This window comes from Halictus rubicundus, chromosome 1, assembly GCF_050948215.1.
Source record: "Halictus rubicundus isolate RS-2024b chromosome 1, iyHalRubi1_principal, whole genome shotgun sequence".
NCBI classification, from domain to species: domain Eukaryota; kingdom Metazoa; phylum Arthropoda; class Insecta; order Hymenoptera; family Halictidae; genus Halictus; species Halictus rubicundus.
The window spans coordinates 7,315,020-7,333,647 of record NC_135149.1 but is presented as its reverse complement, the minus strand read 5'-3'; the positions used below and the strand labels follow the sequence as shown (position 1 = coordinate 7,333,647).

General features: G+C 42.2%; 1 protein-coding gene across 1 annotated transcript; it reads left to right on the top strand.

The window, feature by feature from the left end:
* The first annotated feature begins 4,941 nt into the window (after positions 1 to 4,941).
* Positions 4,942 to 5,760, top strand: LOC143352688 (uncharacterized). The gene has a single exon (XM_076785423.1). It carries the CDS (start codon positions 4,942 to 4,944, stop codon positions 5,758 to 5,760), a length of 819 nt encoding a protein of 272 aa, XP_076641538.1.
* The last annotated feature ends 12,868 nt before the right edge of the window (positions 5,761 to 18,628 follow it).

Sequence of the window (18,628 nt, the reverse complement as noted above, 5' to 3'; positions counted from 1 at the left end):
TGTGTTTATATCTATATTAAGTATACAAAATAAGAGATGTACTAATACTTTCTACGCGTCTGTTTCTGCACATTTTTCCGTTTTCGTTGATTCTTTTTGTAATGCTGAAGGGAAATAAAATTTTGTTTACACAAAATTTATTCTACAAACATCTAATAATATTTATTAATCATTTTTTCCGCATAAAATTTATTACTGGCATGAATATACACAGTTTTACTTTCAATTTGTCACTGTACGAATACTTTTCACACCGACTGTATACCTGTTCCAACCGCGACCGGTCAAATGACCGGTCTTTAGCACAACTTATATTTTTTAATATAGAATGAAGATAATAGCCAATTTGACAGTATACAAATATAGTTTCTTTTATTTAGGAGTATATAATGTACATTCTATTCGTTTTCACCGCATAATATTTCGTTTACTATACTCTGTTGGGCCTGATGTTCCCCTAAAAATATTATGAATAGGTGCTCTTCCAGGATTAGACCCTTCTTTTACTTCTTGCCAAACAGTTCCGTCTACAGTAGTTTCGATTACCCCTTCCTCATTCTCACTATCGGAACTAACTAAAAATCTCCTTCGCTTTCGTCCTCTACGTACGTTCGAAACATTCTCTTCGTCCTCATCGGTGTTCGAATCGGTCTCAAATAGATCATAACTTTCCGCATTGTCATTTTCAATATCAAAAATTTCCTGATCATCTTCGGAACACTCTTCATCAATATTATTTATTTTCTCTAATAATAAATTTATACTCTTCGAACGTCTTGACATTTTGGGAATGAATATTCAAGGGATAAAATAAAAACTAAAATATAAAAATGTAAATCAAGATGGATAAAAAAATGAACAAAAGATAAAATGTGAAACTTACTACGAAGTATTGTTGGTTTGTTCACTTTTTTTTGAAAATGACACTTATAACACGTAATACAATATAAAATAAAAGTAGAATAATAATAGAATAAAAATAGAAAATAGTAAAAGACTGCCGAATATGTATTATCTTTCGTTTGTAATGCCTTTATAGTTTCGGAATTGAGTCTTTGAAAGAATACTATTACAAAAAGATATAAATCGTTCTACCGGCCAAATGACCGGTCGTGGTAGGTAAGACAGACTACAAATTTTTCTTAGAAAATAAACAATAAAAAAAGAAGTGAATATTGAAAAATGTATTATACGCATATTTTAGGAAAAGTCGTGAAGTTTAAAGGCGATTCAATTACGTTGTATGTAGGAAATTCTAATCGAAATTTTAAAAACGGTCGTTTGACCGGTCGCGGTAGGAATAGTGTTAAAAAAATTTTATCTGAGACGGTTAAGTAGAGGAATCGTGAATCAGTATTTTTCTTCTCGTAATAAACTCGCGAAGCACCAGTATTCGTCGAAATTTAAGAGATTGTATGACACGCATTTCATTGACCACTTCCTGAAACGTCATTCACTTGTTAGAGATTTTGAAATGTTTTAAGGGAATTGCCTACATTTTTTACAGTTGCTCGCACACAAGAGGGACAAATACAAGGGGCAGTAAACTAGTGCCGGGCACGTTTGCCTCAATTGGCAAACTCATTTGTCCCCACCATAGCACTCACTGACCCCCTCCAATAAGCGCCGTTACCGTGGGGCAACGAAGACGCCAGCGTACGCGACGAAGGTGCGCGCTGCATGAAAGAGAGGTTGGTGAGGAAAGCAGGCGTTTGAGGGGCCCCAACCGTGCCCAGCACTGATTTAGACATTAGGCTACTGCATCCTGTATCGCCTAGCTCTTAACATCGCACACAGTATTTCGAGAAAATAGCGTTCGCTGAAATCAGAAATTAAATTCAGTTAAGGGCGAAAGGTAGTCACGTGACTATTGCACAGTCAGCAGGTCGGTAACTGCTGTATAATTTTTGTTCACCGGCCTTCAGACAGTGATTTAAGATCCGTCTTGGTCTTGATCCGACGGGTCTTAACCCCTTAGCTTACAATGACGCCTTAGAGGCGTCGTAAGTCTATCGGGCCAAACATAAATATTACTAAATTTTTGTATTAAAATAAAAGTGTTATTATTAATGTTTTATTCAATTTGCAACAATAAATCTTTTTTTTTTGTTTAATAATCAACTAATCATAGGAAGTTTGCGATTTGTACAGTTTCGACTTTGGTGTCGCTTTTGGCCCGCACAGTTGGAAATTAAATCCTAAGGCAAGGGGTTAAATCTGAGACTAAACTTGTCACATTTTCTTCTCTGTATTATCTACATATATCACGAATTCTATCGCCAGAAACGTGCTTCAAGTTTTTGGCTTTATTTCGCGGAGAATCGAGATAAAATATAGCATAATTTGTTGCTGGAGATATTTTCTAGCGTGAAATCGAGAGATTTCATCCAGAAAACTCATCCAATGGCATAAAAATGATTGGATTCCATGGCATGCACATCATCAATTTTTGACCTACTTCTAACACATATTACAAAATATCTGCATAATCTCGTCAGCTCATGAAAAGAGCGCGCCGCATTGAACCTTCCTCTTTGAAATGAGCCCTTTCCCAGCGACAAAATATTCTCATATAAAGACGAAAAGTTAAGGCACGTGAAACGATTTTTCGCCTAATTTTGTCGGTAACTTGGACACCCAACCTTATCGCGAATCTACGGAGACTTGGCCCTTAAGCATGAACAAACACAGGTATCCGAGCGACATTTCACCGAACAGACACAATGGCTGACGAAAGTACTCGAACGCTCGCTACTACATAGAACCTCAAACAAATAAAACGTGCGTTAGGCTTACGATCTGAATAGAAAATTAATCTGGAATTTGAATCTCTCGGAAAGAGTGTCCAGCTGATTGTCGCTAACAAGCCATTCACAGGCAAGAACTCAATTCCGCCGGTGTAAAATTCGCGAGTGCTCGCCGCGACCATTAATCTCGGCCGTATAAGAGTGCGCGATATCAAGAGACAAGCGCAACAAGCCGGAAAGTTAATTACGTGACGACTGAATGGCCGCTTTCGCGCGCGATAATCAGATTTCCCGTCGTAAATTAAGAATCGTAAATCGCGCCGGGACAAATGTCGCCGGCCGGCACGGACAGATTATTTAACAAATAATATTACGTCCGCGGTCCTCGAAGGAGCATGCACGATAGAAGGTAAACGACGCCGGTTACAAACGGTAGAAAACCAGTTACCGGATACCGCGGGGAGACCTTACATCCCGACAAGATCGACCTAATGGGAATTTATTGAATCGATGAAACTTTGTTCTCCTTCCCCCCGTTGGGTCCCACGAACCTCGCGCAAGTAAGAAACAGCCAGGAGAGATCCACAAACGAGCCGCTCCGGCGTGTCGTACGCCGGAGAAGCAACGCTCGAATGCGTATGTCCGACTATGAGACTATGCGCATGAGGCCTCTCGTGCACCGGCTGAGCCGCAAGTGCGTTACGCGCCTACCCGTATCTTGCGCACACCGATCCCCTTTTTACCGAGAGAGAGAGAGAGAGAGAGAGAGAGAGAGAGAGAGAGAGAGAAAGAGACTCTCTAGGCATATCCTCTTGAGCGTTTACATAATCCCGGGAAATTTATATTCCAGCCTCGATATTCCCGATTCCCTTTCTAAAGAACGCCGAGATCGATCGCTGGCCCGATCGAACCGCGCAGCATTTGTTCGACAATGAAATGGAAATGTTCACCGCTGATTGCCGTGTGAATCGATTTAACGTACTGGCTGCTAGCTTTACGAATGTGCCTGTCGCTCTTGCCGCGGCTGAAATTTTATGGCGTGCGCTCGATGAAGAGTGCCTACATTGCAGTTTCGTCCTGCGAATTCCACAGGATCGAAAGCCGAGCGCGGAGGGGACCCCGGTCGAAAGTAACGATTTGATTTTGCGTTACGATCGCGCGAGAACTATTACATTCGCGACAAAAATTTGTACGCCGAAACGTTAGCTGGTTACCTGACATTATTTAACCACGGTAGTTTCGATTTGCACAAGCTATTGTTTGGGTTATTCGCACAAAATCGAGACCGGGAGAAGTGTCACAACCGTTCGAGGTACGGGACATTTGTTTTAAAGTATTAAGCGGAATAAAAAATGCAACAATTGTGTTCATAAGATAACAATAAAAATAAACATAAATCTTCATAATGATAAATTGCTCAGATTCACTCGATACACAAATTGTGTTGCTGATAAGCCCAAATGTTCTTTGTGTCAAATGAAGTTAAGCAAGTCCGTGAAATCCAGTTTGACTACACTTATTACGTTGTAGCGGCCATCGGCACGTACATTTAGTAACATTTGGCGTGCAAATGGTCGAGCGAGTTTATGGAACCCGTTGTCCCACAGCTGTTTTTGAGAAAGCCGTTAGGCGTCTTAGCAGTTTTTGTTATGGCACGTATTGGCCATTAGATTTTTACCATCGGCCTCAACAGCGCGTACGGGTATCATAAACCTCGAGTTTTCCAAAGGGACCCGGAAACTAGGCAGGTAGGCGATAGCCGGCCGCGCCATGCACCGCGGGCCCGTCGGAAATCCCGCTGCATTACCGGAATTACGGGGACACCCCCGCGTTTAGAGAGACCGCGCCAAGGTCGAGAAGAGTCCCCGAAAAAGGTACCTGATTGGCTAAAAAGGCTAATTCAGCCCCGGCCAATCAGGACGATTCAGGAATAGGCAAAAAGCCTGCGAGAAGAAGACAGAGCAGAAACGTTTCGACCAGAGATCCGAACACACCTCGCGCCGCGTATAAGTTAGAACTCTGTAATCGACTAGAATAAACCAAGTTCCTGGGTCGAACACGCTGGGGAGATTTATTTAATCCAAACCTCCATATCCGTACATTGGTGACACCGACGTTCGAGGAACGAGTTTTTCTAGTGCGAGTTCGCGTAGTGCAAAGGTGTTGAAAGTGCACAAGTGTCGTGAAAGCAATCATGTCCCAACCAGACGGTCTCGTACCAGGAGACGTACGCACAGCGGCCACCGAGGTGCATCGAGTGGCAATTCGCGTGCCACCTTTCTGGCCGGAACAGCCGTTAATCTGGTTTAGTCAGATCGAGGCACAATTTATCCTGAATGGCATCACAGCCGACGCGACGAAATTTTATTATGTTATGTCGCAGCTAGATGCGAAATACGCGATAGAAGTCCAAGACATTTTCACGAACCCGCCGGATAAGGACAAATATGAGACGCTGAAAAAGCAGCTAATCCACCGATTGACGGCCTCCCAAGGCAATAGGATCCGGCAGCTGCTAGAACAGGAAGAAATCGGAGACCGATCCCCCTCGCAATTCTTACGGCACATGAGGCGTCTAGCAGGAACCACTGTGTCGGACGAATTCCTGCGCACATTATGGGCAGGTAGATTGCCGAACATGACTCGGGCGATCGTGACAGCACAGGCGGACCTACCGCTTGACAAGTTGGCAGAAATTGCGGACCAAATCCATGCAGAAGGAGCTGGCCAGCCGCAGATAGCAAGCGTCACGACGGACCGTGGAACTGAGATGCTGCTCCAACGATTAGAACAATTGGAAGCGCGCATCGCGGAGTTGTCTGTTTCGCGCCGTACAGAGCGTAGTGGATCTCGGTTCCGACGCAGATCGCGATCGCGCAGCAAAAGCAGGGAGCAGCAGCACTCATCACAAGGAAAAGTATGCTGGTACCACCAGGTCTTCAAGGAGCGGTCGACGAAATGCCGTTCACCATGCAGCTATGAGTCGTCGGGAAATGGACCAAACCGGCACTGAACGCGGCAAGCAGTGACGGCCACAGAACCAGCCGCCTTTTCGTTACCGATGACGTAACGAAAGAGGAGTACTTGATCGACACCGGTGCAGACCTTTGCGTATACCCACGTACACGCGTTAAAGGCAGACTGGAGAAGACGTCGTACGAGATGTATGCGGCGAATGGTTCAACGATCTGTACGTACGGAGTACGTACAATAAACGTCAACCTGCGGCTTCGACGAGCGTTCCAGTGGAGGTTTATCATCGCGGACGTCGACAAGGCCATAATCGGAGCGGATTTCCTGAGCCACTATGGACTTCTTGTGGACCTGCGGAACCGTCGCCTCCTGGACCAGACTACGTCGCTGTTTTCAACCGGCAGGATCGCTGGAAGTGAGGTCGGATCAATCAAGACCATCGTGGGAAATTCGCCGTATCATCAGATCTTGGCGCAGTTTCCCGACATCACACGACCGACATCGACCCCGCGCAAGGTAAAACACGACGTAGTCCATTATATTACCACGACTTCCGGACCCCCTAGTTTTTGTAAAACGCGTAGACTTTCCGCTGATATGTACCAGGTCGCGCGAACAGAGTTCGAAGAGCTGTTAAGCCAGGGCCACATCCGTCCGTCCAAGAGCCAGTGGGCTTCGGCCCTACATATGGTGCCTAAAAAGGATAACGGATGGCGACCCTGCGGCGACTATAGAACTCTCAACGCGCGCACGATCCCGGACCGTTATCCGATTCCTCATATAGAGGATTTTTCGCGTCTACTAGCCGGGAAAACGATTTTTTCTACTTTAGATCTGGTGAGAGCGTACCACCAGATCCCGGTAAACGCGGACGATATCCCCAAAACCGCGATAACCACTCCGTTCGGATTGTTTGAGTACACCGTAATGCCATTCGGACTGAGAAATGCTGCACAAACGTTCCAACGTTTTATAGACAATGTTGTAAGAGGCCTTGACTTCTGTTACGTTTATCTCGATGACATTTTAGTGGCATCAAGAAACGAAACAGAACATAAGGACCATATAAAGCAGCTTTTCTCACGTCTGAACCAATACGGTATTGTAATCAATCCGAGCAAGTGTGTTTTCGCCGCGGCCGAGGTGAAATTCCTAGGGTATATCGTGAACAAGGAAGGCACTAGACCGTTAGCTGATAAAGTCAAAGCGATTGTAGATTTCCCGAGACCCGAGGTTGTTAAGCAACTCCGTAGGTTCCTCGGAATGATCAACTTTTATCGGAGGTTCATACCTAACGCGGCATCGGTACAGTCACCGCTTAATCGGTTGCTTTGCGGTCGCAAAGTTAAAGGAAACGCTCCGATTGAGTGGTCGACAGACGCGGAAAAAGCTTTCCAAGCGTCGAAGGAAGCTTTGGCAAACGCGGCATTATTAGCGCATCCGTCGGGTCACGCGCATCTCGCAATAATGGTTGACGCGTCGGATTTCGCGTTAGGCGCAACGTTGCAGCAGCGGGAAGAAGGTTCGTGGAAACCTTTAGCTTTCCACACGAAAGCCTTGTCTCCCGCGCAACGTAATTACAGCGCGTACGATCGCGAATTATTAGCCGTCTATGCCGCGGTAAAGCAATTCCGACATGCTGTCGAAGGCCGCAAGTTCACGGTATACACCGACCATAAACCGCTGGTGTTTGCATTTAGTCAAAAGTCGGACAAATGCACACCCCGGCAGTTTAGGTACCTAAATTACATAGGACAATTTACGACCGACCTGAGACATATCAGCGGTAAAGACAATGAGGCGGCAGACGCTTTGTCTCGAATAGAGTCCGTAACCGCATCGTTAGATTACGATGATTTAGCGAGATCACAAGTAACGGATGAAGAATTGAAAGATCTTCTGACCGCGTCTGACACCTCATTGGAACTAAAACGCATAAAATTAGTAAATAGCGCCACTCAGATCTATTGCGACATTTCGACCGGAAATGTCAGACCATTTGTAACAAAGCCTTTTCGACGTCAGGCGTTTTTATCCGCACACGCGCTTTCGCACCCCGGAATTAAAGCCACGGTACGATTAGTAAAAGAACGTTTCGTATGGCCGTCGATGGAAAAGGATTGTCGCGAATGGTCCCGACGTTGCATCGAGTGCCAACGCGCTAAAGTAAGTAGACATACAACGAGCCCTATCGGTACCTTCGCGTTGCCATCCGCTAGGTTCGAGCACGTGCACATCGACCTAGTGGGGCCATTACCGATTTCGCGCGGGAATAGATATTGTTTAACGTGTGTAGATCGTTTTACGCGATGGCCAGAAGTTTTCCCGATCGAAAACATAGAGGCCGAAACCGTCGCGAGAGCGTTCGTTGCTGGATGGGTTGCACGTTTCGGTACGCCTTTAAGGGTCACTACCGACCAGGGGAGACAATTCGAGTCTCAACTATTTAAGCAGCTCAGCGTCCTCCTAGGCACGACGCATTTACGCACGACTGCATATCATCCAGCAGCGAACGGCTTAGTGGAACGTTTCCATAGACAGCTAAAAGCAGCGATAAAATGCCACGGCGATGAGCGTTGGTCGGATGTACTCCCCGTAGTTCTGCTGGGCATCCGAGCAGCATATCGCGCAGATTTAGAGGCATCGGTCGCCGAATTAGTATACGGCGAAAAAGTGAAGTTACCGACGGAATTTTTTTCCAACAGAAAGGGAAATAACACGGAACCGGTAGAGTTAGTGAAGAAGCTCCGCGAACATTTTCGTGATGTAAGACCGGTCGCGGGGTCGCGACATGGACAAAAGAAAATTTTCGTTTTCAAAGACTTGTCCACGGCATCACACGTGTTCGTGCGAGTAGATGCGACAAGAAGCCCCTTAGATAACCCGTATGAGGGACCGTTCCCTGTTATTTCCCGTTCGCAGAAAACGTACGTCATTCGACTTAGAGGTAGGGATGCGACAATCTCCATAGATCGACTCAAGCCGGCGTACACCTTTGATAATAACGACCAGGTACAAACCCATGCGCAGACGTCCTTACCTACCGACAATACCGTGACAGAAGACAATAACCCACCTTCCGTACGAGAACCGATACGGACGCGTTCAGGTAGACAAGTCAAATTTCCAGAGCGTTTACAGGTTGGTCGGTAGGTCAGTTTTATTGTACATAGATAAACAATGTATATAGTAGTGTATATAGATAAGTTGTTTAGTAAGTTTAGCCGTTATTTAGAATAAGTAAGTATAATAGGACGTTTGCACTGGCAGGGGGGTGATGTAGCGGCCATCGGCACGTACATTTAGTAACATTTGGCGTGCAAATGGTCGAGCGAGTTTATGGAACCCGTTGTCCCACAGCTGTTTTTGAGAAAGCCGTTAGGCGTCTTAGCAGTTTTTGTTATGGCACGTATTGGCCATTAGATTTTTACCATCGGCCTCAACAGCGCGTACGGGTATCATAAACCTCGAGTTTTCCAAAGGGACCCGGAAACTAGGCAGGTAGGCGATAGCCGGCCGCGCCATGCACCGCGGGCCCGTCGGAAATCCCGCTGCATTACCGGAATTACGGGGACACCCCCGCGTTTAGAGAGACCGCGCCAAGGTCGAGAAGAGTCCCCGAAAAAGGTACCTGATTGGCTAAAAAGGCTAATTCAGCCCCGGCCAATCAGGACGATTCAGGAATAGGCAAAAAGCCTGCGAGAAGAAGACAGAGCAGAAACGTTTCGACCAGAGATCCGAACACACCTCGCGCCGCGTATAAGTTAGAACTCTGTAATCGACTAGAATAAACCAAGTTCCTGGGTCGAACACGCTGGGGAGATTTATTTAATCCAAACCTCCATATCCGTACAACGTGTTAGTGAACTGAAATGGTGTGTAGAAACAAATTGCATTTGTAACGTGAACATGAATTAAAGTCGTGTACATCTTAATGCGTGCCATCATTTTGTCACGCAATGTATATTAAGAAACATCGTTATCGAGAACGAGAGAATTGTACAGTAACGATCAGGATTGCTCGAGGAAATCGAAAATGACCTCACGGTCCTCGGAAGGGGTTGCCCGCCGCGTCGGTGTCCATTACACCGCCGTTTTCCTAACGATTTCATAGCGGCTATCCGGCCGTCCCAATCTGCAATTAGACACTCCAGATGAAGCGCGCATCGATCATCGCCGAGAAAAGACGTTGCGAAATAATTAGTAATAATTGCTAGCCTCCGGGACCGGACATCGTTGGTCCAGAAGCCGGCGACAGAATCGCGGGAGGTGCCCTTTCATGTGGTATGCACCAAAAAAAAAAAAGTATGGAAAAGGTAAAAAAGGAACGGTTACTGTGTTATTAGTTGGGGGTCCCGCGTGTGTGTCCATGTCGCTGGTGGCAATTAACCCAGCTACCGGTTGTGCGACCGTCGCGGCAATTAACAACGTTCCTCACCTATTTGCCGTGGTAGCTGCCGGCGGCGAGCGATCCGACTATGACGTCACGGGATAGGTTCGATAAATAAATCTGGTGTATCTATCATTCAGGTCGAATCTCCGCCGGCTCGGTACGTGACCGTTCGATCGAATATACACACCGAAGACCGCTACATTCTGTACCCCAACCGAGAACTGCTTGATTGAAAGTAACGACTGGCCGGCGAGACGTCGCGCATGCATTTACCGTCTTGTTCCCCTGATCCTTGCGCTCCGCGGCTACGCCGCACAGTGGGCAATTTGGACGAAATCGGCTTCAAAATCAAGGAACTTTCGATAGGAATGAGGTAGAGCGATGAAATTTTTTTTAAATGAAAGCTGAAACTTAGTAGAATATGGGAAAAATAGAGAGATTGTGGTCCGAACGTTTGTTAACCTCGAGAAAATTCGTTAAACGCGCACAAATTCAAGAAAATGTTAGTTTTTTCAATACCACGCCCGGAAAAAAATTTTTTCTAACATGCTATACATCATTTCCCATAGATTTTTTCACGCTGATTTCAAATCTGGTCTCAAACTTTGTCTACGACCTCAGGATTTTGCAAAAAATAGATTTTTGTGACGAAAAACTAATGAAGTCATTTTTTCGTGAAAATGATTTTATAACACTCTAGTTTGAAGGTATATTGTATTTTCATATATAAAATTCAATAAAAGTAATAATAATGACGCATTTGAACGTTTTCAGTTACTTACGAAACATGAAGCGCTTCACATCTCGTCACCACTTGACGTATCGCTGTTATTGCTACTGGCACTTTCTGCAAACTGTCTGTGGTTGTAATGTAGTATAAATTAGATATCTATTATCCATAATTATATTTTCGAAAATCCGACAATATTTGCAGAAGCTTTGGAGACCGACGTGCAATTTATAAAAAATATTGCTACAATATTATCAGTCTTCAAATGCAAGCAACCCTTAAAAATAAAAGAGCTCGAAGAATTCTTTTGGGAGACATATTGTTTTCATTATACATTATTTCCGTGGGCTCGAATGAGTCCTACCTTGCATAAGTTATTAAAGCATGGTTGCGAAATAACAAAACAGTTTCTATTGCCAATAGCTTATTATTCAGAAGATGCAAATGAATCGTGGCATAAACTGTACAGAAAAAACATGATACTTCACTCACGACAAAATAGTCGAAAAAATAGAATCTTAGATGTTTTTAATCGCGCAATGCACTTAACCGACCCGAAAATTTCTATCATATTACTAAAAGATCGATTACTTATTACTATATATTACTTACCTTACTTCCTCTGTAAATGAAAATATAATTATGGACAATAGATATCTAATTTATACTACATTACAACCACAGACAGTTTGCAGAAAGTGCCAGTAGCAATAACAGCGATACGTCAAGTGGTGACGAGATGTGAAGCGCTTCATGTTTCGTAAGTAACTCAAAACGTTCAAATACGTCATTATTATTACTTTTATTGAATTTTATATATGAAAATACAATATACCTTCAAACTAGAGTGTTATAAAATCATTTTCACGAAAAAATGACTTCATTAGTTTTTCGTCACAAAAATCTATTTTTTGCAAAATCCTGAGGTCGTAGACAAAGTTTGAGACCAGATTTGAAATCAGCGTGAAAAAATCTATGGGAAATGATGTATAGCATGTTAGAAAAAATTTTTTTCCGGGCGTGGTATTGAAAAAACTAACATTTTCTTGAATTTGTGCGCGTTTAACGAATTTTCTCGAGGTTAACAAACGTTCATACCACAATCTCTCTATTTTTCCCATATTCTACAAAGCTGCAGCTTTCATTTAAAAAAAATTTCATCGCTCTACCTCATTCCTATCGAAAGTTCCTTGATTTTGAATCCGATTTTGTCGAAATTGCCCACTGTGCGCCGCTGTGACGGAAACTGTCCTTGTACGGGAAGCTGTGAAATCGATGCTAACGCACTATCAAATTTTAAAAAAATTTTTACCATACAGTGTCCCTGATTTATCTGGAAAAGTGTATATAACTCGACAAACATGGCTCCCCTGGTCCTTACGTTGCACGGCTACGTTACTGAGACGGAAACTGTCCTTGAACAGGATGCTGCAAAATCGTCGCGAATGCTCTATGAAATTTTTAACATATTTTTACTATAGGGTAAAACTATACAATACGCCCCGGTTGACAAAACGCCTCACCATTGTATTACGCATATAAGTAAGGACACGCCGTTGCAAACTACACGTTCGAACCTATCTCAGTCGTCCACGGACGATTATTACAGTAATTATTACATTTCATCGAAAAATATTCAAAACCTTCGAATTTCGGCTTCTGAACAATTTGCGGTGAGTACCAAACAAATTCAGCTCTCTAAGTCACTATTTCTTGTATGATAAATTAACGAATATGTTTCAAAAGTAGAGAAACTAACCTCTTTAAATCGATGTTACCCACGCCTCTTGTCAATGCTTTATTGCCAAATTTACGCCGAGGCGTTTTGTATCCAAGAATTTACAAAACGCCCCAATCGTTATTGGATAATACGCCCCACCTTCAAAATCATATTGCTTGTGTATTATGACGCATTTTTTTCGTAATTGTTAATAGAAACGCCGCGTAAATATGTAAGGACTACATTAAGGGCATCATAGTCTGAGAAAGATCTGAATGAGGCAATGGAGAAGGTAAAAACCAAACAAATGGGAGTTAACGAAGCTTCTAGAGTGTTCAGTATAATACCTTCAAGGACTCTAAGAAGGCATATTAGTACTGGAAAATCTAAAGTTCCTTTAGGTCGTTCAACAGTTCTTAGCAAAGACCATGACACAGCGAACAGAACACTGTTCTTTAGGACATACTAAAGATTTAGCCAAGAATAAACATCCTGAAAAGAAACCAAAGACAGAAAAAAAGGTATAGAAATACTAAACCAAAGACAAAAAGAAGTAAGAATACAACATCTTCTTCTGAAAGTAGCAATGAGATAGAAGTGAATAAGGATACTCTAAGGAAGACACTAGTAAGTGCGCAGAATGTACTCAATACTATTATTGTACTAAATCAACAGAAGACTGGATACAATGTACATCATGTTTAGCTTGGTTACATGAGTTCTGTACAATGTACAATCCTTTTTACAATCGTTGTGGTCGAAAAGCCAAAAGAGCAGCCCTTAATAAGAAATAATATAATTTCATTAGATATTACTCTATTTTTGTTCATAACTACAGTATTTGTTGCTTTTGTTTAAACTTTTATAATACGTTATAAAGCATAATATACCTAAAGTAGTGAATAATTTATGTAGAGGCGTATTGTCACATGGATGAGGCATTTTACCCGTCTACTGTGTTACAATATGCCCCACTTAAGGTTAACAAAAATAATTATTTTCTGCTACTTTTTATTACGTTTTGTTCACGATCAAGGAATAGGTGTGAAGAGAAATGAACGACAATTACTGAAATTTTTTTTTATTGATTTTTCTTTAAAAATGAGGCGTATTGTATAGTTTTACCCTACAGGATGCCCTACCTAACTCGACCATCTAAAATATCTAGCTTGATTTTTATGATAGAAGAAAATTTCAGAGGAAAGCATTAGCTGGTTCAGAGGGGCAAACATTATGATAGGCAAAAAAATTTGTTCAAGGTTATACTTTTTGAGATTTCAAGGTCATCCAAGATTTTTTAAATGGAATGATATAATTTGATTATCACTATATGATAATGATAATAAACTATATGATAATTTAAACCTTAAAAAAGGTTCAAAAACATTTCTTGAAACCGTAGGGAGGTCGTTATTTCACTATTTACATCAAGTGCCCTACTTTTATGAATATTTCATACTCAAGGTCACCGGAAGGTCATAATGTTACAGGTCGTTAGATTCGTCTTGACCTCGGCTATCATATAGCTGAAAGTTTCTTCTATCATAAGAAACGAGCGAGATATTTTAGATGGTCGAGTTAGGTGAGACATACTCTGTATAGTTTCCGTGGTTTGTCTGGAAACGTGTCTATAACTTGACAAATATGGTGCCCCTGATCCTTACGCTGCACTGCTACGCCACTGTGACGGAAACTGTCCGTTGTCCTTGCACAGGATGCACACTACTGAGTTTTTAATAATTTTTTATCAAGGGGTCACTTTCACCTAGAAAACACAAAACCACGATGAATGACGATAATTTTTATTAGGGTGAAAAATATATATATATATTTTTGAAATTGTTATACACATTCGAAAATGTGAACTTTTAACTAGAAATTGAGAAATTTTCGTGGGAAAATTCAAAACAGGAAAAATTTCCCAGCCATTTTCGTGCGACGCGCTTTAGAGAAACAGCTTTTGCGAGTGACCACTGCAAGTTTTTTCTCGGACCAAAAAACCAAAAATGTTTTTAAAGTATACATATAAAACTGACAGTTTTTTCTTCTCAAATTTTTCGAAAGGTTGCAGACATATAAATGTGAATATTGCATTTTTTATAAAAAAATTTTACTTATTTTGCCTACAAAAAATAGTAGGTTGGAAACTATTAGATTAATAAAGAGTTCCAGGTTCAAAGCTTGTTTTACATGTCTAAGAGGTTATGCTTACAATACGTGTAGAGGAAGGTTCAAAGAATATTTGAACATACTTTTTCTTGCATAATTGATTCAGACGATAATAGCAAAAACGAGAAACTGAGAAGAATGTATCAGCCTGCCCGGGTCTCTCGTATGTCATACAATACCGAAAGCACCAAAAAAGAATAGTCTGCACGGGGTCCCTCGCAAAACCTCGAAAATATCGTATCGCGTGCCGCGTGCCTTGCGAGGGATTCCAGCGATTTCCTAGCGAATTCGCAAAAAATGAAGACTCGCTGGTATGCTTAGTTTGGGTCAGTCAGGGAATTGGTGGACGTCGGACACGAACGGTCTCGTGAATGGAGGCGGGCGAGCGGTGAATGGAGGCGCAAGGAACGGGGCAGAAGGAGGTGGAGCGTGGTTTCAGAGGAGGCCGTGGAGGAAGAGAAGATGCAGAGGAGAAGGAAGAATCCGCGTGGCGTCGGCGTCGTTCGAGCGGTCGCATAACATAACGTGACGTGTGAGCGATGCTTACTCTCCCACAACGAGGCACACCGGTAGTAGATGATGCTATAATGGTTGGGAGTCGGACATGTGAGCGCGGACAGGAAGTCCAGGTTTCCTACGAGGCAAGACGCGGCCCGGAGTCACGCGGATCTTCGCATGGAGGCCCTGCAAACCTCCTACGTGTCACGCAACTCATTCACCAGCTTTTCTACGTTGCATTAAGTACCATTATCCGCGAGTAGCTGGCCTCGGCTACGAGCACGCATGCGTCCGCCTTAAATAATTAATTATCCCTAAATGATATGCAGCCACGAACACTGGCCATCTTCTCTCTCTCTCTCTCTCTCTGTTTCGCAGATCTATCTTTTGTTTCTCGCTTGCTTATCACGCCGAGCAACCGTGAAGTTGTTTACTCGCCGAGAATCTTCTCTATGAGTTTCATTCTGCTTGCTTCTCCTTCCTTCCTTTCTTCCTCTTTTTATAGATCAACGTTTTATGCCGCGGGCCCGGCAAAGTTCATTGACGGGAACGTAATGGTTTTACGATTGCAACATGAACTCTTCAAGTTCGGGGTCGCGTGATATTCGAAATGGCGGTTATTGCGGCTTGCTGCATTGCAAAAAGACGTACGGTGCCTGCGCACGCGAAATATTGTAAAAAGCTACACGCTGTTACTAATTAGTTTGTTGCATGTTTTCTTAACCCCTTGCCCTAAGAGAACTTTAGACTTCTTTGTTCGTAGCACTTTATCTAGCTGTGCGTACTTCACTGTGTTTTGAATGTTCGTAATTAACTGGTAACTTGATTAACCCTTCTGCAACGAGGTGCACCGTACCGACTTTAATGAATCTTTCAAAATTTATTACACATGGTCAGATTGTTATGCACCATATATTCCCCTCGAGCATTTTTCCTTATTTTCTAGAATTTGAAAATAGCTGTGAAATATGCGAGGTAATTAATCATTGTGGTAACATCTTTGTTATCACTAGGCTGCGGATTTTTCAACAAAATAAAAATTGTATTAATCGCAAGACACGGAAGCTGCATTTATTTCTTTTCTTGAAAATTTTATGCGAAATAATATAGTTCTTAATAGTATTTAAGTAATTACAGTACTTTTATTCTGTGAACTTTTTATTCTTAACTTATTCTTTAGCTTTTTATTATTTATACTTATTATTCTCTAAATCACTGTTTTGCATTTGATCTACACATTTTCGTCATAAATGTATCTAGACTTAAAGACTTAAGACTTAAGACATTGAGCACCAGTTCAGTCTTAAAAATTCCATAAAGTCAATGCAATTTATTGAATGAAAAAAAATGGAAAAGTTAACATTATCATACTGAGAATACTTTTTCGCTCTTTAAGTATTTTTCAGATCCTAACTAAATTCGCTATGCTCAACAATGCCAAAATTCATTTCTGGGGGACGCAGAACTCAAAGTGTCAATTATGTCGGCGCGATTAATTGATACAGTGAACGAATATTGATTTCGACGCTGTTCTATTGAATAATGTTGATAAGCTGGTGAAGGAGAAGGTAGTAAAATAGAAATACTAATGTGTGTTCAGCGTTCTCCATAGCGCTGCCACTCATTGTGGAAGGCCTCGGTGGGATGTCGTTGACCCACGGACAGGAAGATCATGACGCGTTGCGTAAGAGGACATTATCGTAGAGCCGCGCAGCAGGTTACAATTTCATTCATGAATCCCTCTCTTCCGTTCCTTCCCTCCTCGTACGTGTATTTACTTTCTCTGAGCGCATCCTCGGATTCCCCTTCCGCGCTGACTGACTTCGTTTTCCGACTTATCCCCCCACCCCCTCCCCAAGTCCCACCATCTTGATTCCCAGGCGCGGGTGGAGGACAAGCTTATGGCGCTCTCGACGATCGTTACTCCAGAAAAAAACGACCGGACGAGAAATCTGGATAATTGGAAAAATTACGTTTCGTATCGCAGGCAGTTTAAATCACTCCGTATTGTTTGATTGTTATGGGTTTAATGTATTGGGCCGCTGCTCGAGTAAAAAGTGCAAGTATTTTATGAGGAACCCCATAATACATAATTCACATAACTCGATATTACCCAAACGTTTTATTCAAGTGTTTCGTTATTCTGTAAGAGTACAATTTACAAGCATACATCTGTTATAATAACCAGTATGATTCGCTCATGGATCTTCAAATTTCATAATCTCCTTCCACGAAATTTACCACAAATAACAACAACGGAAAATTAGTCGATAACAGTCTCGGTATAAATTGTAATTAGAAAAGCTGATTTTACACATTTGTAGTATGTATGATTGTCTGAAACATGATAATAAAAAGTTGTTTTTTGCTAAACATGATGGTAATATCAACGTATTAGTACAGAAATAAAGAAAGTTGTAGAACAATTGGTACAAGATGGAAAGAAGTATAAACTAATCGTTGTTAAAATCACTATAATTCACTAATGTACGAATTAGTCAAAATTAAATGAAGTAAATACGATTTACTAAACATGGATCATAGAGCATGTCAATTACCATTGCAGGAACATGTCAAAGAATTTATACGAAAACCACTATTGAATTTCATTTAATTTGCGTGTCAAAGGGTTAATTAGACTGTCTCATATGTTTCACAGTTATTTTCAAATAATAGAAAATGAATAATAATACATGTATGACCCGGTGCAATAATTTTCAAAAATCCATCAGAGTCAGTACGTTATATAGACGTAATCCTAAAGAAATTAACCATGCACAGAAATCGTAGGGTCCCTTATGACCCCCAAAAAATTGCTATACAGTAATTTTCGCTACTAAATTTCACAATAATTGAAAATATCAGGTTTCTTTCACCTTTTTTAGGACACTTGGATTATTTGGTCTTCAATTGTAATATTCAAAAGTATATTAGAAAATATCCAGAGAATTTTCGAAAATAAGTTTAACACTTCGTAGTCTGAGCAAACATTGTACCGCTTAGCCCGCTTCCCCGATCCTTCATTTTCCGGGATCACTCCAAGCCCAACAATCACGAAAAAAACCGTCCCGGCATAAATCCGCACGAAGCCATAAATCTCTCCTCGCATCAGCCGGCCCGAATCCCCGACTCCAACCGTGGGCAGGAATTATTGCGTGGTGTCTCACCTCCGAAAAGAATCATACACGGGTCCGGGGGATGAAGAAAAAGGGATCGAAAAAACGGCGAAAAATGCCGGCTATATTCAGCGGCAGTCCGAAGCGAAATTTATAACATCTCGCCGGAGTAAATCCACGATCTCCTCCTGCTCCTGGGGATCCACTCGAGAGCCCGGTGCAAGCCGGTGCAACCTACCGGAGCCCGTTGCATGCACTTTTTCCAGAGAACGATCGACCCGT

What these genes read in the sequence shown, in the direction of transcription:
- LOC143352688 (XM_076785423.1), top strand. Translation starts at nt 4,942, where the DNA reads ATGTCCCAACCAGACGGTCTCGTACCAGGAGACGTACGCACAGCGGCC.